At 48.8% G+C, this 24,237-nt stretch overlaps 1 protein-coding gene across 1 annotated transcript in view; it reads right to left on the reverse strand.

Moving 5' to 3' along the window:
• LOC120018674 (signal-induced proliferation-associated 1-like protein 3) overlaps positions 1 to 23,498 on the reverse strand; it is a 35,576-nt gene extending 12,078 nt beyond the window's left edge. The window contains exons 1-11 of the mRNA XM_038961875.1: positions 21,819 to 23,498; positions 20,203 to 20,333; positions 17,848 to 18,036; positions 17,476 to 17,650; positions 16,937 to 17,040; positions 13,112 to 13,269; positions 12,441 to 13,023; positions 11,969 to 12,067; positions 11,697 to 11,872; positions 8,331 to 8,585; positions 2,719 to 2,877 (exon numbers count right to left, since the gene is read on the reverse strand). Of these exons, the coding sequence (XP_038817803.1) occupies positions 2,719 to 2,877; positions 8,331 to 8,585; positions 11,697 to 11,872; positions 11,969 to 12,067; positions 12,441 to 13,023; positions 13,112 to 13,269; positions 16,937 to 17,040; positions 17,476 to 17,650; positions 17,848 to 18,036; positions 20,203 to 20,333; positions 21,819 to 23,280 (3,491 nt within the window). The 5' untranslated portion in view covers positions 23,281 to 23,498. The remainder of the gene's footprint in view (positions 1 to 2,718; positions 2,878 to 8,330; positions 8,586 to 11,696; positions 11,873 to 11,968; positions 12,068 to 12,440; positions 13,024 to 13,111; positions 13,270 to 16,936; positions 17,041 to 17,475; positions 17,651 to 17,847; positions 18,037 to 20,202; positions 20,334 to 21,818) is intronic.
• Positions 23,499 to 24,237: the final 739 nt, after the last annotated feature.

Raw genomic sequence — 24,237 nt, forward strand, 5'->3', positions numbered from 1 at the left:
CAGTCACAAGTCTGCAGCAAGTTAGCTACCAATCCAAGCAACAAGCGCCAAAAGCCTGTCAAGTATCATACAAAGGACATGCCAGGGAACAGGGAGTAGTGACATTGTCCTCCAATACAAACAAATGGAGACCTCAATGATATGTCAATGCATACAAACATAGACAACCACAGAGATACACCCACCACACAAAGACACTAACCCACCTCGCACCACACAAAGCCACCAACCCACCTCGCACCACACAAAGCCACCAACCCACCTCGCACCACACAAAGCCACCAACCCACCTCGCACCACGCAAAGCCACCAACCCACCTCGCACCACGCAAAGCCACCAACCCACCTCGCACCACGCAAAGCCACCAACCCACCTCGCACCACGCAAAGCCACCAACCCACCTCGCACCACGCAAAGCCACCAACCCACCACGCAAAGCCACCAACCCACCTCGCAAAGCCACCAACCCACCTCGCACCACGCAAAGCCACCAACCCACCTCGCACCACGCAAAGCCACCAACCCACCTCGCACCACGCAAAGCCACCAACCCACCTCGCACCACGCAAAGCCACCAACCCACCTCACGCAAAGCCACCAACCCACCTCACGCAAAGCCACCAACCCACCTCACGCAAAGCCACCAACCCACCTCACGCAAAGCCACCAACCCACCTCACACAAAGCCACCAACCCACCTCACACAAAGCCACCAACCCACCTCACACAAAGCCACCAACCCACCTCACACAAAGCCACCAACCCACCTCACACAAAGCCACCAACCCACCTCACACAAAGCCACCAACCCACCTCACACAAAGCCACCAACCCACCTCACACAAAGCCACTAACCCACCCACCACACAAAGACACTAACCCACCTCGCCACACAAAGACACTAACCCACCTCGCCACACAAAGACACTAACCCACCTCGCCACACAAAGACACTAACCCACCTCGCCACACAAAGACACTAACCCACCTCGCCACACAAAGACACTAACCCACCTCGCCACACAAAGACACTAACCCACCTCGCCACACAAAGACACTAACCCACCTCGCCACACAAAGACACTAACCCACCTCGCCACACAAAGACACTAACCCACCTCGCCACACAAAGACACTAACCCACCTCGCCACACAAAGACACTAACCCACCTCGCCACACAAAGACACTAACCCACCTCGCCACACAAAGACACTAACCCACCTCGCCACACAAAGACACTAACCCACCTCACAAAGACACTAACCCACCTCACAAAGACACTAACCCACCTCACAAAGACACTAACCCACCTCACAAAGACACTAACCCACCTCACCACACAAAGACACCTCACCACACAAAGACACTAACCCACCCACCACACAAAGACACTAACCCACCCACCACACAAAGACACTAACCCACCTCACCACACAAAGACACCTCACCACACAAAGACACTAACCCACCCACCACACAAAGACACTAACCCACCTCACCTCACAAAGACACTAACCCACCTCACAAAGACACTAACCCACCTCACAAAGACACTAACCCACCTCACAAAGACACTAACCCACCTCACAAAGACACTAACCCACCTCACAAAGACACTAACCCACCTCACCTCACAAAGACACCTCACCACACAAAGACACTAACCCACCCACCACACAAAGACACTAACCCACCCACCACACAAAGACACTAACCCACCTCACCTCACAAAGACACTAACCCACCTCACAAAGACACTAACCCACCTCACAAAGACACTAACCCACCTCACCACACAAAGACACCTCACCACACAAAGACACCTCACCACACAAAGACACTAACCCACCCACCACACAAAGACACTAACCCACCTCACCACACAAAGACACCTCACCACACAAAGACACCTCACCACACAAAGACACCTCACCACACAAAGACACCTCACCACACAAAGACACTAACCCACCCACCACACAAAGACACTAACCCACCCACCACACAAAGACACTAACCCACCCACCACACAAAGACACTAACCCACCCACCACACAAAGACACTAACCCACCCACCACACAAAGACACTAACCCACCCACCACACAAAGACACTAACCCACCCACCACACAAAGACACTAACCCACCCACCACACAAAGACACTAACCCACCTCACAAAGACACTAACCCACCTCACCACACAAAGACACCTCACCACACAACGACACTAACCCACCTCACCACACAACGACACTAACCCACCTCACCACACAACGACACTAACCCACCTCACCACACAAAGACACTAACCCACCTCACCACACAAAGACACTAACCCACCTCACCACACAAAGACACTAACCCACCTCACCACACAAAGACACTAACCCACCTCACCACACAAAGACACTAACCCACCTCACCACACAAAGACACTAACCCACCTCACCACACAAAGACACTAACCCACCTCACCACACAAAGACACTAACCCACCTCACCACACAAAGACACTAACCCACCTCACCACACAAAGACACTAACCCACCTCACCACACAAAGACACTAACCCACCTCACCACACAAAGACACTAACCCACCTCACCACACAAAGACACTAACCCACCTCACCACACAACGACACTAACCCACCTCACCACACAAAGACACTAACCCACCCACCACACAAAGACACTAACACTTCCGCCGACTGACCTGTCAGGTGAGGGTTTGTAGCGTACGAAGGGCCCGCTGAGTATGGGGCCCCCCAAGCCAGAGGGGGAGGAGAAACTGGCTGAGGGGTTCCTGTAGGGCAGCACTCTGTCGCCCCCCGCTGGGGACAGGCTGTAGTGGTTCTCAGGAAAGCTCACCGGCCTGCAGGGAGCACAGCGGGACAGCAAAGATTAATCACAAGTAGGGTTGCACATTTTGGGGAATATTCAGAGGTGGAAACTTTCCGTGGGAATTAACGGGAATATATGTGAATTAACGGAAATATATGCAAATTAATATTAATACCATTTAAATGTAGATGTTTTTTGAATTGGATATATTTACCATATCATATGGAGACAGAAACCTTTTACCTTATCATAAGTTAGACATAATGGCAAATGATTAAATCCTTCCAAAAAAATGTAAAACAATTTAGTTACGAATTGAACTTTATTTAAATGAGTTGACTTCACATGGGATGATTTCACTGAACAACAAAAAGTGAATATTGAATGATCCCCAATGATCCATAGCATCTCCCAAAAACGTTTTCAACATACATCTGTAAAAAGATAGTCTACAAACTAAGCTTTGGTTGTCTTCCTCTCAGGGTTCCATGTCTTCTCCCTGGACCTCCTCAATGTCCACCTCTTGAACATCAGACTGAGGGCTTATCTTCACTGTCACTTTCCAACCTTGTTGAGGATGGCCCATTGTAAGGATCAAAAAACCTCAAATTTGACTGGGGATGGCCACCAATTTTTCAACCCTTGTATTGATCAGCCTGTTGCGTGCTTTGGTGTGTGTGTTCCCAAACAAGGACCAGTTGCGCTCTGAGGTGGCTGATGTTGGTGGGATTTGGAGGATGGAGGCAACAGGGGAAAGCGCCTGTTGCCTTGATTTGCATTTTAATGAGGGAAAGAAGTATTTGACCCCCTCTCAATCAGAATGATTTCTGCCTCCCAGGTGTCTTTTATACAGGTAACGAGCTGAGATTAGGAGCACACTCTTAAAGGGAGTGCTCCTAATCTCAGCTTGTTACCTGTTTAAAAGACACCTGTCCACAGAAGCAATCAATCAATCAGATTCCAAACTCTCCACCATGGCCAAGACCAAAGAGCTCTCCAAGGATGTCAGGGACAAAATTGTAGACCTACACAAGGCTGGAATGGGCTACAAGACCATCGCCAAGCAGCTTGGTGAGAAGGTGACAACAGTTGGTGCGATTATTCGCAAATGGAAGAAACACAAAAGAACTTTCAATCTCCCTCGGCCTGGGGCTCCATGCAAGATCTCACCTCGTGGAGTTGCAATGATCATGAGAACGGTGAGGACTCAGCCCAGAACTACACGGGAGGATCTTGTCAATGATCTCAAGGCAGCTGGGACCATAGTCACCAAGAAAACAATTGGTAACACACTACGCCGTGAAGGACTGAAATCCTGCAGCACCCGCAAGGTCCCCCTGCTCAAGAAAGCACATATACATGCCCGTCTGAAGTTTGCCAATGAACATCTGAATGATTCAGAGGACAACTGGGTGAAAGTGTTGTGGTCAGATGAGACCATGACACTAACGAATCTGCAACGGATGGTTTCTCTAGGGAACAACGATAGATCGAAGCCTTAACATTATGACAATTATTATCTGGGAGATTTTTTACATAGTTCCACAGTGCTCCCAAAATAAAACTCCCAGTCACACAGCAAAATATATGCGACCAAACTGTTCTCACTTTCGAGCCCTGGTTAATGGGCATATCAAAGTTCCAGAGTGGGATCGCTGTTACTTTTAGAGTTAAGATCCTATTTGCAAGCATTAGCAACACAGTGAACGTGAAAATGGATTCAAAATGGTCACCCTCTGCTGGTGATTTGCAGGATGTGCAATGACACAAGTAAAAGGGCTGTGATTGGTTACATTGCCTTCTATGCCAATTTCTCTATGAAACATGCCATAACTTTCAAACTAGCAGAGATCCCACTCTGAAACTTTGATATGCCCGTAGAGTATATCATGTTCAACAACATATTGAAACATTTGCCAAATCCACAAAATATTTGTGTATATACACTACCGGTCAAAAGTTTTAGAACACCTCATTCAAGGGTTTTTCTTTGTAGAATAATAGCGAAGACATCAAAACTATGAAATAACACATATGGAATCATGCAGTAACCAAAAAATTGTTAAACAAATCAAAACAGATTTAATATTCAGGATTCTTCAAATAGCCACCCTTTGCAAACTCTTGGCATTCTCTCAACCAGCTTCACCTGGAATGCTTTTCCAACCGTCTTGAAGGAGTTCCCACATATGCTGAGCACTTGTTGGCTGCTTTTCCTTCACTCTGTGGTTCAACTCAACCCAAACCATCTCAATTTGGTTGAGGTCAGGCGATTGTGGAGGCCAGGTCATCTGATGCAGCACTACATCACTCTCTTTCATGGTAAAATAGCCCTTACACAGCCTGGAGGTGTGTTGGGTCATTGTCTTGTAGGAAAACAAATGATAGTCCCACTAAGCCCAAACCAGATGGGATGGCGTATCGCTGCAGAATGCTATGGTAGCCATGCTGGTTAAGTGTAAATAAATCAGACAGTGTCACCAGCAAAGCACCCCCACACCTTAACACCTACTCCTTCATGCTTTACGGTGGGAAATACACATGTGGAGATCATCCATTCACCCACACCGCATCTCACAAAGACAGCGGTTGGAACCAAAAGTCTCCAATTTGGACTCCAGACCGGTCTAATGTCCATTGCTCGTGTTTCTTGGCCCAAGCAAGTCTCTTCTTATTGGTGTCCTTTAGTAGTGGTTCCTTTCCAGCAATTCAACCATGAAGGCCTGATTCACGCAGTCTCCTCTGAACAGTTGATGTTGAGATGTGTCTGTTACTTGAACTCTGTGAAGCATTTATTTGGGCTGCAATTTCTGAGGCTGGTAACACTAATGAACTTATCCTCTGCAGCAGACGTAACTCTGGGTACCGGTATTCCTTTCCTGTGGCGGTCCTCAGAGCCAGTTTCATCATAGCGCTTAATGTTTTTTGCGACTACACTTAAAAACGTGTAGTTCTTGACATTTTCCGGATTGACTGACCTTCATGTCTTAAAGTAATGATAGACTGTCGTTTCTCTTTGCTTATTTGAGCTGTTCTTGCCATAATACGGACTTGGTCCGTATACCACCCCTACCTTGTCACAAGACAACTGATTGGCTCAAACGCATTAAGAAGGAAATTCCACAAATTAACAAGGCACACCTGTTAATTGAAATGCATTCCAGGTGACAACCTCATGAAGCTGGTTGAGAGAATGCCAAGAGTGTGCAAAGCTGTCATCAAGGCAAAGGGTGGCTACTTTGAAGAATCTCAAACACTTTTTTGGTTACTACAGGATTCCATATGTGTTATTTCCTAGTTTTGATGTCTTCACTACTATTCTACAATGTAGAAAATAGTAAAAATAAAGAAAAACCCTTGAATGAGTAGGTGTCCAAACTTTTGACTGGTACTATATATACAGTTGAAGTCGGAAGTTTACATACACTTAGGTTGAAGTCATTAACACTTGTTTTTCAAGCACTCCACAAATTTCTTGTTAACAAACTATAGTTTTGGCAAGTCGGTTAGGACATCTACTTTGTTCATGACACAAGTCATTTTTCCAACAATTGTTTACAGATTATTTCACTTATAATTCACTGTATCACAATTCCAGTGGGTCAGAAGTTTACTGTGACTGTGCCTTTAAACAGCTTAAAAATTCCAGAAAATGATGTCACAGCTTTAGAAGCTTCTGATAGGCTAATTAAAATAATTTGAGTCAATTGGAGGTGTACCTGTAGATGTATTTCAAGGCCTACCTTCAAACTCAGTGCCTCTTTGCTTTACATCATGGGAAAATCTAAAGAAGTCAGCCAAGACCTCAGAAAATAAATTGTAGACCTCCACAAGTCTGGTTCATCCTTGGGAGCAATTTATAAACGCCTGAAGGTACCACGTTCATCTGTACAAACAATAGTACGCAAGTATAAACACCATGGGACCACGCAGCCATCATACCGCTCAGGAAGGAGACGCGTTCTGTCTCCTAGTGATGAACATACTTTGGTGCGAAAAGTGCAAATCAATCCCAGAAAAACAGCAAAGGACCTTGTGAAGATGTTGGAGGAAACAGGTACAAAAGTATCTATATCCACAGTAAAACAAGTCATATATCGACATAACCTGTAATGCCACTCAGCAAGGAAGAAGCCACTGCTCCAAAACCGCCATTAAAAAAGCCAGACTACAGTTAGCAACTGCACATGGGGACAAAGATCGTACTTTTTGGAGAAATATCCTCTGGTCTGATGAAACAAAAATAGAACTGTTTGGCCATAATGACCATCGTTATGTTTGGAGGAAAAAGGGGGAGGCTTGCAAGCCAAAGAACAGCATCCCAACCGTGAAGCACAGGGATGGCAGCATCATGTTGTGGGGGTGCTTTGCTGCAGGAGGGACTGGTGCACTTTCCAAAATAGATGGCATCATGAGGGAGGAAAAATATGTGGATATATTGAAGCAACATATCAAGACATCTGTCAGGAAGTTAAAGCTTGGTCGCTAATGGGTCTTCCAAATGGACAATGACCCCAAGCATACTTCCAAAGTTGTGGCAAAATGGCTTAAGGACAACAAAGTCAAGGTATTGGGAGTGGCCATCACAAAGCCCTGACCTCAATCCCATATAAAATTTGTGGGCAGAACTGAAAAAGGGTGTGCGAGCAAGGAGGCCTACAAACCTGACTCAGTTATACCAGCTCTGTTAGGAGGAATGGGCCAAAATTCACCCAACTTATTGTGGGAAACTTGTGGAAGGCTACCTGAAACGTTTGACCCAAGTTAAACAATTTAAAAGGCAATGCCAAATACTAATTGAGTGTATGTAAACTTCTGACCCACTGGGAATGTGATGAAATAAATAAAAGCTGAAATAAATCATTCTCTCTACTATTATTCTGACATTTCACATTCTTAAAATAAAGTGGTGATCCTAACTGACCTAAGACTGTGAATTTTTACTAGGATTAAAATGTCATGAATTGTGAAAAACTGAGTTTAAATGTATTTGGCTAAGGTGTATCAAAAACTTCCGACTTCAAATGTATATCTATTTTTTTATATAGAAATTAAAATACTACTGATATTAAAGAGCAATGTAAAGCTTCATAATACACATGTTTTGATTTGTAGCACCTACAGATGAAAACACTGGAGTCTTAAGAGGCCTGGGTAGCCCAAAATGTCATAAAAATGCCATCTTTGATTAATTATTTCTCAAATATGCTTTTAGATACAAATGTAAAATACATAAACAATCCTTCCTCCAAAAGGACCATTGTATGGGTTACATTTCCTATAAAATCGCCCAAACCATGCTATTTTTTGTCCCGCTTTACGTTATTATAAGAATAACCTCATCGTCGAAGCATTTATGAGAATGACAGCAAGTCATTAGCATAGGATCACCCACTCAAGAAGCTGAAGCAAACAAGGACAACTACACCAGTGTCTAAACCCAAGGCAAACAATCACACACACAAATACACACCAGTGTCTCACCTCTTGTTGGAGAGATGCTGGGCCTCCCTGTATGGGATGGGCATGACCATGGCTTTATGTGAGCGGGATTGGGGTGGTGGGGGGCCCATAGGGGTCCAACGCTGAGGGGTGGGGGCGCTGTGCAGGCCCGGAGGGCCGGGGGGGCTGTCCCAGCGCAAGACAGGGGTGCGAGGGGAGGGCCGGTACCCTGCTGCCACGGGCTCAGACTCTGGCTTCTGCTCCATTGTCTTCATCTCATACTCCTCTGTACAGCCCCTACAGACAGAGAGGGGGAATGCAGAGTCAGTACTACTGCAGTTGTATTGCAAGACTACCCGCTTCACATAGAAGACTACACACTAACACCAGACAACAACTGAAAAGATGTCATAGTTGCTTACAAAATAGCAGTGGCTACGCACACACTTGCACACACACACACAACTACAGCACTCAGATAAGAGGTCCACCTCGCTCACGGGAGCTGCAGTCGAACTCAAGCTGAACTTAAGCTGAGCAGGTGAAAACCCTGAACTCCTCCATACTCTCCCTCAGCATATTCCCTTCAGCATCCCCCTCCAACAGCTCACACACAAGCACTAATGAGCTCCCTTGATACCTCAGGATGGAAAAGGGGTGGGGTGGGGGGGACTCTGTCCCCTACTGTGAGGCCTCGGTCAAGTGTGTGAGTGTGTCTATGAGCACGCGTACAGATAGAATCCAAGCCCTGACCTTTTTAGTCACCCAGTTGTCGCTGAAGTATTCATTTGGGCAGGAACACAAGATAAACCCCTAATCTCATAAAGATACTCTCCGTCAGCCTTTTATTCGCGTGTACGGAGCCTAGATGTGTCAACTTGCATTGACTTTATACACGCAAGGCATGTGGAAATGGCCGTTTAAGCCTAGTTCGCTCTAGTTAAATACTTTCATGATATCCCGTGAGATATCAGGCTTTTCTTCGACTTCCCCCGATAAAAGTCATGACATGGACCTTTCGAGTAGTCACTGCACTACCACATACAATGAAGTGCACATTGAAAACCTCGAGCAAACCCAAAAGGAACACACTCAATGAGGCAATAATGAGGCAATAATGACCAACATCAGTTTCAGTGGGAAGGGGGGGGGTCAATAGCAATAGATCCCTTTTTAACCCGGGCACCTGCGTGACAGACTCACCCTCTCAACATCCCCACTAAAGCCTTGAGCAGAAACGGCACATGCATCTTTCATCCTTCATCACTATTTCATGGTAAAGTCTATTATTGGAGGTTAAAGAGGGATCACACACCGCCACAGCAAAGGCTGCCTCAGACACTAGACCATGTACATCACTGCAACACGGCGGGAGAGGAGAGAGGAGGAGAGGGACAGACTAGTGAAAGGAGGAGAGGGAAAATAGAGACGAGGAGAGGAGGGAAGAGAAGAGGAGAAAGAAAGGGGGGATAAAAAGGGAAGAAAAGGAAAAATGAATAAATTAGAGGACAGGGAAAAGGGATGAGAAGTGGAGAAAGTGACAGAAAATCTGAATATAGCCTAGGTAACGGACAAGAAGAGGAACAAAGAATCAAAGGAGAGCTGGACAGGAGCAGATTGTCCAGCGTGTGATCTGTCCCGTACTATTTGACCTGGATTAAGCTCAATCACACTGGCCTGGCCACACTAAGCCCAAGACTGTTTGTTTGTTTGTTTTCTAAAGCAAACACACCACTACTACCACTGCAGGCTAAGAGAAACAGAGCACACACACACAAACACACAGGGGACAACGCAACATCACATGCACTGTCGGTATGAAAGATACCAGGAGACATTGCATGAGTAGAATGATGGTCTCTCTATCACTCTCACACATATACCAGTGAGTGTACTAACCAACCTTGGAAGGAAAAACCTAGATCACACACAAACGCACAAATACGACTGCCAATGTCAAGTCACGAAAACAACCCTCACACACACTGGATAAGAACACGCGCGATGCACACACACCAGAGTACCAACCTTCGAGAGAGAAAACACCAGTGCCCACTTCCAGAGACCGCTCCATCGCAATGGCCGGCCTGACAGCTGGGGAGCTCTCTCTCTCTCACACAGGGAGGGGGAGAGACAGAGGAGAAAGTGAAGCCAGCTCTTTCTCTCTCCCTCCCACTTGGCTTCTCCCACCTGAGAGGTGTTCAGACATGTCTTCCCATTCAAGCTCCTCTATGCCGGCTATCCTACTGTACACACACACACACACTACCTCTCTCCCTCCTTTTCTACCCTTTTCATTAGCACGGAGCATGCATTTTTAATTAAATCGCCTCTTTTTATTTATTTATTTGCCCTCTTTCTGCAGATTCCGGGCCTTAATCTCATGCAATCTATTGTCCCGGTATACTATATCAAACGAGTGTGAGCGAGAGAGAGAGAGGGGTGGGGGTGAAAGAGAGAGGGCGGAACAGAAAGAGTGAAATACAAGGCTAATTACGTAGTGTGTGTGGAGAAGTGAGCGTGTGTGTATGTGTGTGTGCGCGCGCAAGTGTGTGTGTGTATCAAAGGGGTTTAAGTCATGCAATTAAACTGCCTTACACATTAAAGAAATCCAACCACGGTGCAATCACACAGCCCCGGCAGCACAATTACTGTATTTAGCAACCCCCAACTCAATCAAGAACAGACATCCTGCTACTTGTGACCGACTACGGAGCAGCACACTCGGGGTTACGTCCCAAATGGCACCCTATTCCCTATATAGTGCACTACTTTAAACCAGGGCCCTTCAAAAGCAGTGCACTAAATACGGAAAAGGGTGCCATTTGGGACACCGCCAAGCTGGGCTATATATCGAGTAGAGACTAGTCACACTGTGTCGTCAGTGCGTATTCATCTCAGTAACATTCAAACCCACAGTATTTAATAGAGCCTCATTATCCCACTGTACTCAAGGCCCATACTCAGATGAAAGGTTGAGAGGAACGGAGATGGGTGAAGGGGAGATAGCGAGAGAGAGAAAGAGAGAAAAAGAGTGAGAGGCTGAGGGAAAAACACAGGCCTTGATGGACAGAACGAGAGACGGGGAATAAGAAAGCTTGAAAGGACACGATTCATTCTATTGATTGTTGCTTCCTTCTATCCGTCTCTTTCTTTCCCGCTCCTCTTTCACCAAGCCCACACCATGTGCCTCTTCGCCTCTCTCCCTTTCACACACACCCACTCAAAACTCTCCTCAGAACAGAGACGTCTGGCCAGCATCTCTCAGCTCTGTTGGTGTTGCTGTGTGTTGTGAGTCTTCTCTCTCTACAACACATCCTTAGAGGCAGGATGATGCTTTGACAGCTAACACACAAACGTGTTCATTTTCACATACACACACTCAAACGTGCGCACACACACACACACCTGCGGGGCCCTCCCTCCTCGTAGGGCGGTATGATCACCACTTTAACGGTGACAGACGTCCTCAGTAGGTCGATCATCTGCTCGTGTGTCAGGGTTACCGCGGCAACCTTGCAGATCTCCACCAGCCGGCTGCCCTGCCTCAGCCCTGCCTGCCAGGCGAAGCCATACTCCTCCACCTAATTGAAAAAATAATCGGACTTTCAATTCAATTTTACGTCTGATTTTACATGCGTTTACTGAAAAACATGTTTTATAAAGTATGGGGAAAGTACCTCAGCCACGGTGCCGTCCAGACTGACGTGGAACCCCAGCTGTCCCAGGCCGTTCCTCCTCAGAGTCATATCCACTGTCTCACAGCCCACCGTCAGCGCCTGGGGAGAGAGGGAGGGAGGGGGAAGAGCTTAGGGGCTTTCAGCAAATAAAAGGGCTTCGAAAGGCTGGTGGTTTTAAATCCATCATTAAATCCATAATTATACTGCCATACAACAACAGCCAAACATACTATTTTCATAGATTTTTAGTTTCAGTATGAGTGTTGTGCCTCCTCTTGGCAAGAATCATAGTCATCTTAGCCTGGGTGCCTGTGTGTTTCAGCAAACATTTAATTGTCTTTCGCAACAATGTAGAGAGGTGGTAACCAGGCTATTTCTTCCACAAAAAAATCCAGTTGAACTCTCTTCCCTGCCTCTTACGCCACCATACCTCTGGTTAACTTCCCCAGCTCTGTGACCTCTGCCCACTCACCTTTAACCTCTGCACCACTTCCCTGATGTCCTGAGCAAAGCCCTCTGGGACTCTGACGGCGATGTGGTCTCCTCTCCCGTAGAAGATCTTCAGCGCCAGCCTCTCCGGCGTCCAGCCGATCACGTCGGCGCAGAAGCAGTTGAACACCACTTCCTTGGTGTTGCAGTCTGCCAGGAGGATGTACTCTGCCGACACGCCCAGAGCGCAGGAGATCTCCGTCCCGCCGCCACTGAAGTCCTGGGCCAGCACCCTCCACGCCACCGCCCCGGCCGCTCCCAACTCTGCCCCGTCTCTCGCCCGCGCCCGCTCTCTCTTCTTCGACGCCAGCGAGATGAGGTTGTTGAGTTTGCCCGCGGAGTCGAGCGGCGTACTGCTCACACAGTTCTCGGCTAAGTCTCTGAGGTACTCCTGTCGCGTGCGAGTGGCCATGGTGTGGAACTTCTCAGACTTGTGCGCGGCGCTCTCTGCATTGATGACCTTGGCCAAGAGGAAGTTGCGGAATGCTTCAGGGCCGCGGAACGTCACCCCGCTGGGGATGGGTGGGCCGAAGGAAGGTACGTCATTCATACGCGTCACAGCCACACTGAGGAGAAGAGAAAAAACAACCATGACCAACCGACCAATAACAGCATAATGGATACCATGGTGAGAGTTGGTGCCCCCCCCCCCACCTGTAGCAGGTGTCGTCGGAGCAGGGGTTGTGCACACGGACAATGACGAACACGTGCTGGAAGTGGGAGCGGACGTTCTGAGGGGTGAAGGGCAGCGCTCCCGGCTCCTGGAAGATTATTGTGACGATGTCATTCCCTATGTGCCTCTTCCTCAGGAGCTGAGGGAGAAAAAGGAGGAGGGGGGGGGGGGGGGGGGGGGGACGAGGAGAGGGGGGGGGGGGTAAGAGAGAGAAAAAAGGAACGTGTGAAAGAGGGAGACAGAAAGGAGTCCGAGCGAGGGTGGAGGTAAGGACACAGAGTTGGCAGGGGGAGGAGACAAACAGAAGCAGAGGGAGGGGAGGAGAGTGAGCGGGGGAGACAGACCAAGCACAAATTAACATGAGTGAGCCAGAATTGGCACACGGGCTCACTTGACTCACTATCGCCCCAGTATATTGTTCGGGAAAAGTCAGCGAGAGAGACCGAGCGAGAGAGATACAGATTGGTCCCAGTCCACGCGGATGTAGGTCTGAGATTGGGGTGCAGATATAGGCAGTGAGAGAACTGCTGAGGCTAACAAGCAGATCTTTATGCAATGCTACATTCGATTGAGTATGTGTGAATGTCAGTCACACAGTAACAGAATACATACCGTGTCCATTGCGGTGCTCGCCCACCCTCTCTCTCTGCAGCAGTGTGAAAGTGTCAATTACATAAGACAGCATAAAGCTTAAACACACACTAGGGGGTGCTGCTGGAGCTCTGTATGCCTGAGACACCAGTTCTGCCTGGGGCTGGACAACTGACAAAGGCCCCTGCAGTCCGAATGTACTGGAGAGCCTGCTCTCCTCTCCACGTCCTCTCTTAATCACAGTCACCTCTTCGGCTCTCTCTTTTTGACTCCCCTCCTCTCTCTGGCACATAATATTACTCTATATCGACTGACTTAGCAGCTCTCCCTCTCTCCTTTCCGTCCCACTCTCAGAGTGAGGGTTTATTGGTGATCAACACTGACACCTAGAGGTTGCGTGGCGGAAGTAAAAAACGTTGCTGCTGTTGCCTTTGAGCCTCTGGATGGAGTCAGTGTGCTGAAGAGTCATCTACTCTCTCCCAGTGTGCCGTTTACACACTCACACTCCTATAAACGTAGTTCACAGTCAGGGACACGTACACAAATAGCGTAACCACAGAGTTTTCAAACCCAGGGGCGCAACGTCGCGATACTTTTGGGAATGCATCCGGAAGCAGACTTGACACACCAGACAGTGGGTTTGGCAGACAGAGAAGTGCAAAATGTGTCCTTAAGGCAAAACCTAGATTCGAGCCAATGTCTTAAGTAGCTGAACCTGTCATTACTACAACCTCGTGATAGTGACAAACTGACATGTACATAAAAAAAAACTTTATATCGAAGGACTGCCTTTCATTTGACGGTCTGCACATGCTCAGTTCGGCACGACATGACTGGTCGACACCAATGGCGTGTTTTTGCGCATGACGCTAGCTAATGTCGCCATGACATCGCCTTCAAGTGTGACCGGGGATTTCTATTATAGAAGCAGTTTCTGTCCATCTTCACACTGAAAACGTCTTCGGCGTAACCCATTCATACATCGTTTACATTTTATTCATCGAACTCGTTATTTAATTAACCAGGTTGGTCAACTGAGAACCAATTTTCATTAACAGTGATAGCCTTGGAATCTCTGTTGCTATAGCTTAAACTGAGTTTTCATAACCTACCCATTCACATACATAGGCTGCTGTTAAAATACTTTTAGCAACAGTTGTATGTATTAGCAACTATTAGCAAGCCTACACTATATATACAAAAGTATGTGGAACACCCCTTCAAATGAGTGAATTTGGCTATTTCAGCCACACCCATTGCTGACAGGTGTATAAAACCGAGCACTAAGCCATGCTATCTCCATAGACAAACACTGGCAGTAGAATGGCCTTACAGAAGAGCTCAGTGGCTTTCAACGTGACACCGTCATAGGATGCTAACTTTCCAACAAGTCAGTTGGTTCAATGTCTGCCCTGCTAGAGCTGCCCCGGTCAAGTGCTGTTATTGGGAAGTGGGAAACGTCGAGGAGCAACAACGGCTCAGCCGCGAAGTAGTAGGCCAGACAAGCTCACAGAACAGGACCGGCGAGTGCTGAAGCGCATAAAAAAATCTTCTGTCCTCAGTTGCAACCCTCACTACCGAGTTCCAAGCTGCCCCTGAAAGCAACGTCAGCACAATAACTGTTCGTCGGGAGCTTCATGAAGTGGGTTTCCATGGCTGAGCAGCCGCACATAAGCCTATGCAACAATACAATGCACAATGCCAAGCGTCGGCTCGGCGCCATTCTCTGGAGTGAAGAATCACGCTTCACCATCTGGCAGTTCGACGAACGAATCTGGGTTTGGCGGATGCCAGGAGAACGCTACCTGCCCCAATGCATAGTGCCAACTGTAAAGTTTGGTGGAGGAGGAATAATGGTCTGGGTCTGTTTTTAATGGTTTGGGCTAGGCCCCTTAGTTCCAGTGGAGGGAAATCTTAATGCTACAGCATACAATGACATTCTAGACAATTCTGTGCTTCCGACTTTGTGGCAACAGTTTGGGGGAAGGCCATTTCCTGTTTCAGCATGACAACGCCCCTATGCACAAAGCAAGGTCCATACAGAAATGGTTTGTGGAGATCGATGTGGAAGAACTGGCCTGCACAGAGCCCTGACCTCAACCCCACCGAACACCTTTGGAATGAATTGGTACGACGACTGCGAGCCAGGCCTAATCACCCAACATCACCCGACCGCACTAATGCTCTTGTGGCTGAATGGAAGCAAGTCCCCACAGCAATGTTACAACATCTAGTGGAAAGCCTTCCCAGAAGAGTGCAGGCTATTAAAGCAGCAAAGGGAGACCAACTCCCATGATTAAAGCAGCAAAGGGAGACCAATGCCCATGATTTTGGAATGAGATGTTCGACGAGCAGGTGTCCACATACACTACATGACCAAACGTATGTGCTAGCAACAGTGACTGTACAGTTGGCATGTATTCAACGAACATAAATACTTTTAGCAGCACATTACAAACATAAGTACACTCGTGGGGTTTATATGACCCACATTAAGTTCTCATGCAAACACTTGAGCCAACAATTTAAACATACACGCGCGCGCACACACAATAATGCCTAGTTTAACAACTGACACAGACCACTCAGACACACCGTTAACACAACGCCCTGAGGGATATGTAGCAAGGCAGCGTTATTTAAAGCAGAAAGGGAAAAATAGTCTCTCAAAATCTAGAGACTGAGCCCCACCCAGCTTTGAACCAGTTATGAGAGAGAGGACCGAAAAGCCCATTCAAAGAGAACAAAGACTCCATAAAAATACTACAGACACACAGAATGGAAGAGGAACAACACTCTAAAAGAGAAGTGAGGGAGCGGGGCAAGAGAGAAGTTCTATTTCATAGGCAGCTGCAATTGTCCAAGTCCGAGCCAGACAAACTATAGAACGGCGCTACAACAAACCACATACACAAAATATTTAACCCTTTGTCCGCCATGTGTCTTCTGAATCTGAGATATATATGACGCTCGACGGTGACACTCGGACGGACGTCCAAAGGATTAGTGAGACGGTGACAATGGCCACGCTACCCAGAGTACCCTTTAGGAATCTGGAAGAGTGCCTGAACGTCTGTAACTACACCTGTGGGATTGACCAGACAACAATACTAGATAGAAGGGCAGTTGAAGAGGCAGGCTGAATCCTATCTTGTAGGCATGAAGGTGTCTGGGTTGGGCTGTGGTAGACCGTGCTGGGTGTGTGTTGGTCTCACCTGCTGGGGGTTGTTGGGCATGTAGGGCAGCATGGTGGACACGTGGAACATGACCTCATAGCCCTGGTAGGTGGTGTACAGGGAGTGGGTGCCCGTCGAGTCAGCTGGGGGAAACCGAGAGAGAGAAACAAAACACACGCACAGGCAAACACACGGTTAATATTGCGTTATCCAGTCCCAGTTCAGCACCAGGGCATGAACTCCACAAATGAAGGGACACAATGGAAAGAGAGGGCCACATCAAAAGCCGTAGTCCGTAGAGAATTACAATACTGTTTCAGGAAACCACATAACTCAAACTCTTTTTTTCCTAAACGTTTTGACTTCAGTAGGCAGTTATGTAGCAACACTGTTTTTATATTCATGCACCGTTTGACAGGAATCGCTCACTTTACTCCGTGTTCACACCCTTTGGGTCGATCATTCTATGACTGCAAGGTCAGGAAGGCATGCAGAAAACTCTGTTCTGACATTAGGCACGCGCAGTCACAGGCGAACGAACGCCCTACTACGCACCCCCCTCACACACAGACACGTACTCTTGGTGTCCAGCTGGGCGGCGTAGTTGGTGAAGCCTCGGAGACACACCTGCTCCCCTAGCAGGTCCATGAAGGCCGAGAAGGCGGGCGTGGCCTCTTCATTGTTATACATCTCCTCTTCGGTGCTCTGCCCTGCCCGACACAGCATCACTCCCACCTTGTGCTTCTGACTCAGCTATAAACCGGAGAAGAAACAAATATTAGACGGCATTCACACGCGGATGCCGCGCCCCTGGCTCAAACAGAGACACGCCCATCTAGCGTTTATGACTGTAACTGTTGGTGGTGGTATCAGAGGTGACGTAAGACAGAGACAGACGCACGGAGATATCATAGAACTCGCGCCTGAGACCGTGACCCCGCTAGACTCACCCCCTGTTCGTCCAGTTTGAGGAGCTGCTCGGTGACCTTGGGCGTGCTGAGAGCCAGGCGCAGGCAGGACACACTGAGCTCCGGGACCACCTGCTCCAGCACCTCCTTTAGGGGGAGACCACGCACCGTGCCGTGCCTCCCCGTGGAGGTCACCGCATCCTCCAGGATGGATCCCCGCAGCGTCACCAGCTACACACAAGAGGACATTGAACTCATTAGAGATGTAAAAAAACACACGAGATGTACTTTATTGTTCATTAACTTGAAGAGAACGTTCTCACATCTATGTCTCTGGAAGTTTAAAAAAAAAAAAATTGTTGAGACATTGAGAAATAGGACAGATGTCTTCAGCCGGTGGATATCTGCAATCTGTACTCGGGGTGTTTCCAGACAGCGGGGCTATAATAATCTCAGGCGCCGAGAGAGCTGTACGTTATTCAATGTACTCAGAGACTACGGCACCGTGCTTCATTAAAACTGCAACACACTGCTGAGGAGCTAGACGGGGCGAGAGAGTGCTTCACCTTAACGAAATCAAGGGTTTGGCGTGGCGGAAAAGAAACCCCTAAACAGTGCATGTTAAATTCCAGCTATTCAGATTGCCTTCCGGCACAATATAGAGCTACTCTTGACAATGGACTCCATAAGTGGTTTAATCAGATGCAGAGCCAATAGTTGCCAATAACTTGTCGTCTAACTATTAATACCGTGTTTCCCCCGGTGACCTCTAACCTCTGACAAGTGCCTCCATTCCATCTCTCCCCCTGAGAGGCAGGGTGGGAAACCCTATGTTGGCATCCAGCAGTGACTGACTGAGCCAATCTGGGGCCTTTGTGGGTTATGTGTAAGAATGTGTGTGTGTGCACGCGGATGTGTGTGACTGAGTGTGTATCGTGTGGTTACAGCATGCTGTGTCAGCATCGTTCAGACTTCAATTAGAGAGTATGGGAGGAGGGAGGGAGGGGTTGTGAGCGTTCTCTCGCTCTCTCTCTGTGGGAACCAAGGGCAGGCCTGAGTGGAGTGTCTGTGTGAGCTGAGCTCTGTAGACACAGGCGGTGGAGCGGCCCATTGTTCCATAGGGGCTAAGGTGATGAGGCCAGGCAGCCATGTAATCCAGCTAAAAACAACACGAGGGAGGGCAGCAGCCAACCAGAGGGGCACGGCCACAGGACTCACTGGTCACTATTGGGAAGCACATGTATTAGACAGGGTGCATGCAGAAACGCTATGTACACCCAGTCTATTAGGCTCACTATTTGTGCAGTGGAAGTCAATCTTTCAAATCAGTCGCAGAGTATGAGAGAACCTGTGTGTGCAGAAAAGGTAGTGCCAGGTATACGTGGACTCGAGTGCCCTAAAAAATCATGGCCTGTATTGCTTATGTGGTTTTCCACGTGAATATTTCAGTGCTTCTGGTGGTGCCCTAGTACGTAAACCCTGCCCACACTTGTTTATAACCTACTAAAGAGGACTTTGGTAAAGCTGGGCGGGTGATTGGGCCAATCATAGAGAATGCCCTGTCCCAGGGCTGGAGGGGTGGTGATCCAATCAGAGCACATCTTTGCTTGTCTGGCTACCCAGACTCCTTTCTCCGGCCAAACGCTACAACATGCCAACGGACGTTCGTTTCTTCTCCGCAATGAGTCTGGATCCGAGTACCTCCACGACACTTCGTCGAATGGGAACACATTTGGGGCTGTCTGATTGGTCCAGAAACCGATGGGTAGGGCCAGAGCCAGAACAGCCATGGGTAAAGCGGAGGTTTGAAAATGTGTCATTGGCTTTGATACTCTTGATTGGTTAGCGACGATCCAAATTGCTGAGGACTTTGTTTTGTACAACGCCCCTCTTCACCACAAACGACTTCAAACAACAGCAGTCTCAGACTAAAGTATGTAGCGAATAACAGAAGAATTTAGTTTGAGTCGTCAGGCTACATCTTTGCTTGGATGAAAAGGTTTGACATATCACTAGCTGGGGTATTAGTGGAGAGAGGTCTACCAGCGGACCAGGGCCGGGGCAGTGTTTGGCTTGGCTGTTCTGAGCAGGGCCTGGTCAGGTGGAAATTTCCACTGGTAGAGAATGGAGAGATTGGAGGGAGAAGGGAAGGTAATGGAGCGAGGGGAAGGTGTGGAGCGAGAAGGTAGTGTATGTGGAGCCAACATGGTCCGTGGGGACTCACTGAGGTCAGGTCCAGGCATAAATAACAGCGTAAAAAAACCCCACAAAACTCCCACACACACACACTCTGCCTATTCAAACACACATATCATGGCATCATCAGTATTCAGCCTACTCAGTGTTCCCTCTAGCTGTGCGTAGGCAGGCAGTGGGAGGTGGGGTGGGTGTTAGTACCTCACTGGTTCTGGCGATGATGCGGTACTGGTACTGGTCCTTCAGGTCTTTAGTGTCGTCCAGTTTCTCCCTGCGGATACTCACAGCCACCGGACCCAGCTTCTCGTCCGTCCCAAAGTAGTTAGAGTGCTCTGCAGTGACACACAGGGACAGAGTGTATTCACAACATGCCTGGACATGCCTTTGGTATTGTTGAACACGTGTATTGATCATTGTAATAACAGCCTTTGGACATGGAAAAATGGAGGAGGGAAAGTAGGGGGTTGAGAGTGAAAGGAGAGAGCGAGAGAACAGGCTCAGAGCGGAGGAGGGAAAGAGAAGAGATATGTTGAAGAGCGCGATAACAACAGCGCTTGCAGTGCTTGTATGCATGTGGATTCAATACATTTTCAATTACACGTTGAATTAATCAGCTCATCAAGGAACCGGAGGACATCGATTAGAGCTACAAATGACAGACTAAGATTGTACAGCTGAGCCTGTGGTGCGGCGGCACGGCTTGCTCGGTACAGATTTGACTCTTTCAGGTGAAGTCACGTGCTTGAGTAACCTTCAGAGCGGTAGAGTAGAGAACACAATAAGAATCTACAAATGACTAAACTCAATTATATTTGTTATTTAATCCACAACGATACAATCGCTTGCATTGACGTACTAGCCTTATTGCTTTGCGTGATATAGGCCTATCGTGGCCAGAAAGGTTGGTTTCATAATCAGAACATTCCACAGGACATTTTATTACATTTCATTATAAGTGTGTGACAGACTGAAGACTGAGTAGCCCATCTGCTTATCTAAAGTTTGATGAATAAGTGGAAATCTCTGATAAGACACATTCCTGAAGTAAAAGGCTGTAAACATTTCCACATGATACAGTAACGGCCTACTCCTCAAACTGTGAGCGACTTCTATTTGTGAGTGGAGAAAGAAACTCATGAAAGAACTTTACGATTTCAAACTTGTTTCGTCCCTGCATAGTTGAAGAGGCTCAGCAATGTTTAGCATTCCAGCTTTGTCTTGCAGTATAAAATGTCAGCTTTCTGGGTGAGGCTTTTTGACATGCACGCAGGGCATCACAGTTACTGCTCTGGAGCAGTCTCACGTTCCACGCAGCGTTCAGGGGGACAGGCAGTAGTATTTTTGGAGCGGTAACCTTCATCTCTGTGGTTGCAGGCGTCACAAACCCTGACAACATCTGTCTCTAATTAGGCTCTTACCAGATGATTTAGTCCTTGGGGGCAGCTATCTATTTTTCCAGGGCCTAGAGAGGGAATTCTGGGAGCGCGCGCACATACACACACAGCTGTTCTTTAGGATTGGGGGGGGGGGAGACATCCAGTGTCAGGATTAATGTGCAGGGGCAGAAAGGAAAATGTGTGTGTGTGGGATTAAGCTAATTCTTCTCTGAGCTACAAACTCAGTTTGCCAACAGACAAGAGGCAGGTACACGTTATCCTCTGGGACCACTGCCAGGTTGGCTGCCCGTACAGGGACAGCTGGATGGAGGAGGAGAGAGTACCGCCAGTGGAAACACTAGTGATACGCTAGACTTTTGTGAGTAGTTACAGTAAAAGTAGTTAGGCTGGATTGAGTGGCAAGATCAGATCAGTTGTTACCTTTCCCGTGGAAGTAGTCTCGGTAGTAGCGCGCCCCCAGGTCCACGTGCTCGATGCTATAGAGTTTCAGCCTGTCCATTCTGGTGACTTGCTGCTCTATGGGCACCTCCACCACCGACACACTGGCGTTGCTACGCCGAAGGCTGCCCCTCGCCATGTCACCCGCGCCCCCCTCCCCTCCCCGCTCGGCCGAGGAGCTCAGGAAGCTGACGTTGCGCTCCCCGTGGCCCCCCGTCTCGTTGCGGAAGTGGGGGCAACTGAGGAGGAGCGGACTGGAGTTGGGGCCTCCGGGGGGGGCGTCCAGAGGGTCCATGCCCAGGGAGGGTGTGGGCGCGCTGGGGTCGAGGCCTAGCGTCAGGTCCTCAATGCTGGAGTAGGTAGCGTCCAACCCACTCAGAGTTGAGGACCGTGACACAGCCAGGGAGACTGAGGCCGCCGATGCCCCGGTGGCAGTGTTCCTCCGCTTGGCTACATAGGCACGCTGAGCAGCCGCCTCATTGAGGTCAAACAGGATGCTCTGGGCGTCGTAGTGGACAAAGCTCTTGGGGCACACCCAGGGTTTGTAGGGGGTATCTGTAGAGTTACGGCTTCCCCCGTCCTCCCACGCATCCCCTCTGTCCAGCTCCCCTCTGCTGGAGCTGCGGAGCTTCCGGAACAGAGAGGACGTCCCCAGAGACGACTCTGTCCCCCCACTCTTCTTCCTCACCCTGTTCTCTGACCTCCCCATCCCTCCATCCTCCCCCCGGGATGTGGGCGTGGGGGAGTGGCCCGTGGGGAGGGGTGCCGAGGGAGGGGAGTTGGGGGTGTACAGTCGCTCTCCCAGGCGTCCGGGGGCAGTGCTGCGCTGGTCGGGCCTCTCCTGGTGGAACTGGCTGAGCATGTCAAAGAAGCTCTGCTCGGTGATGCCCTGCACGTCGATGGAGGAGGTGCTGCCGTACTCCCGGAACAGATTAGCACCTCCACGACCTTCCACCTCGTTCTCATCCTGCTCGCTCAGAGTCACCTCGCTGTTGGAGCGCTGCCGTAACGGGGGGAAGGCACGCAGGCCTGCGGGAGACCCTCTTTCACCTCCGTACCCACCACGGAACTCCACGTCCTTCGTGCGTCGCCTTGGTAAACGAGCCACTCCTCCCCTCACCAGCCCGACCTCGGAGATGGGGAAAGATGCGGTCGTCGTGGAGGGGTCGTCTCCATGGTGATTACCACCTTGCCCGTTCTCCAGGAGCGACTCCCTTGATTGCGCATGGCGCGGCGGCCACTCAGCAATACGGGCGCGGACACCCATCTTGGGAACGGAGACACGGGATTGGGTAGCTGGATCAGAGGAGGGGGCAGTGTGGCCATTGGGGGTGAGGTGGAAGGCGGCATGTTGTGTGAGGAGGGACCCAGGCCCTCCCCCTCCGCCCCTCTCCAGCAGGTCTGAGGAGGTGCAGGTGACCCCTCGATCTCTGTAGGTGTTCATGGCGCCCCAGGAGAGCTCAGGGCAGGACAGCAGGCAGGGGGGCAGGGAGCTGGCATCCCAGGCCAGAGTGTGGAGTAGGGGAGAGGGAGAGGAGCCCCACACACACTCTGCTGATGCTGCGGCCTCCACCTCCCACACACATCGCTTTCAATGGGAGGGTGGGACACTGCTGGTCATAGGCCCAGCTACACAGTAGGCGGTCTCTCTTCTCTCAGGCTCTGGGCAGATCTGGGGAGGAGACAAAACACACATTGATATGCTGACGACCACAATAAAACAACATGCACACATGGCATACAGTAATACACTGTTTTTGAACATGCACACCCAAACACTAACATACACTGACCAAGATTCACCCCTCCTACTCAATGAAATGACATCACGAAAACGATGACTACAGCAACTCATCTGTACTAGAATGTGAGAGAGAGAGAGCATGATTAAGAACGAGAGAGAGCGATTAAGGCAAGGGGATTTGGACAGAGGATTTCTCCTGTTGAGACTAATCTTCAGAATGCCTGGGTTATCATCATACTAGTGTCATATTCAGCAGCAATACACACGCACTATCAATTTTCATAACACCAAATCAAACTCCTGCATCATAAAGCCATGCTGAAAGCACTAGGCCATTTAAAATCCTAGCTAAACAGCACTTGTTGATCATAAAGAAAATATATCTGACTGGATATTCACATACGCACACACAGGTTGCTGCTGCAGTGTAATCGTTCAGCTAATTTAACTGACAGCAGTATGTTTCCTCATTTTGCTCCCCCTATCAGCTGGTACTTAGCCCGGGGGGCGATGATAAATATACAGTGCCTTCACAGAAACTATTCACACCCCTTGCCTTTTTCCACATTTTGTTGTGTTACAGCCTGCATTTAAAATCGATTAAAATTAAATTGTCGTCGTCACTGGCCTAATTACAAATGAATACAAATGAAAAGC

Source organism: Salvelinus namaycush, chromosome 23, assembly GCF_016432855.1.
Source record: "Salvelinus namaycush isolate Seneca chromosome 23, SaNama_1.0, whole genome shotgun sequence".
NCBI lineage: Eukaryota > Metazoa > Chordata > Actinopteri > Salmoniformes > Salmonidae > Salvelinus > Salvelinus namaycush.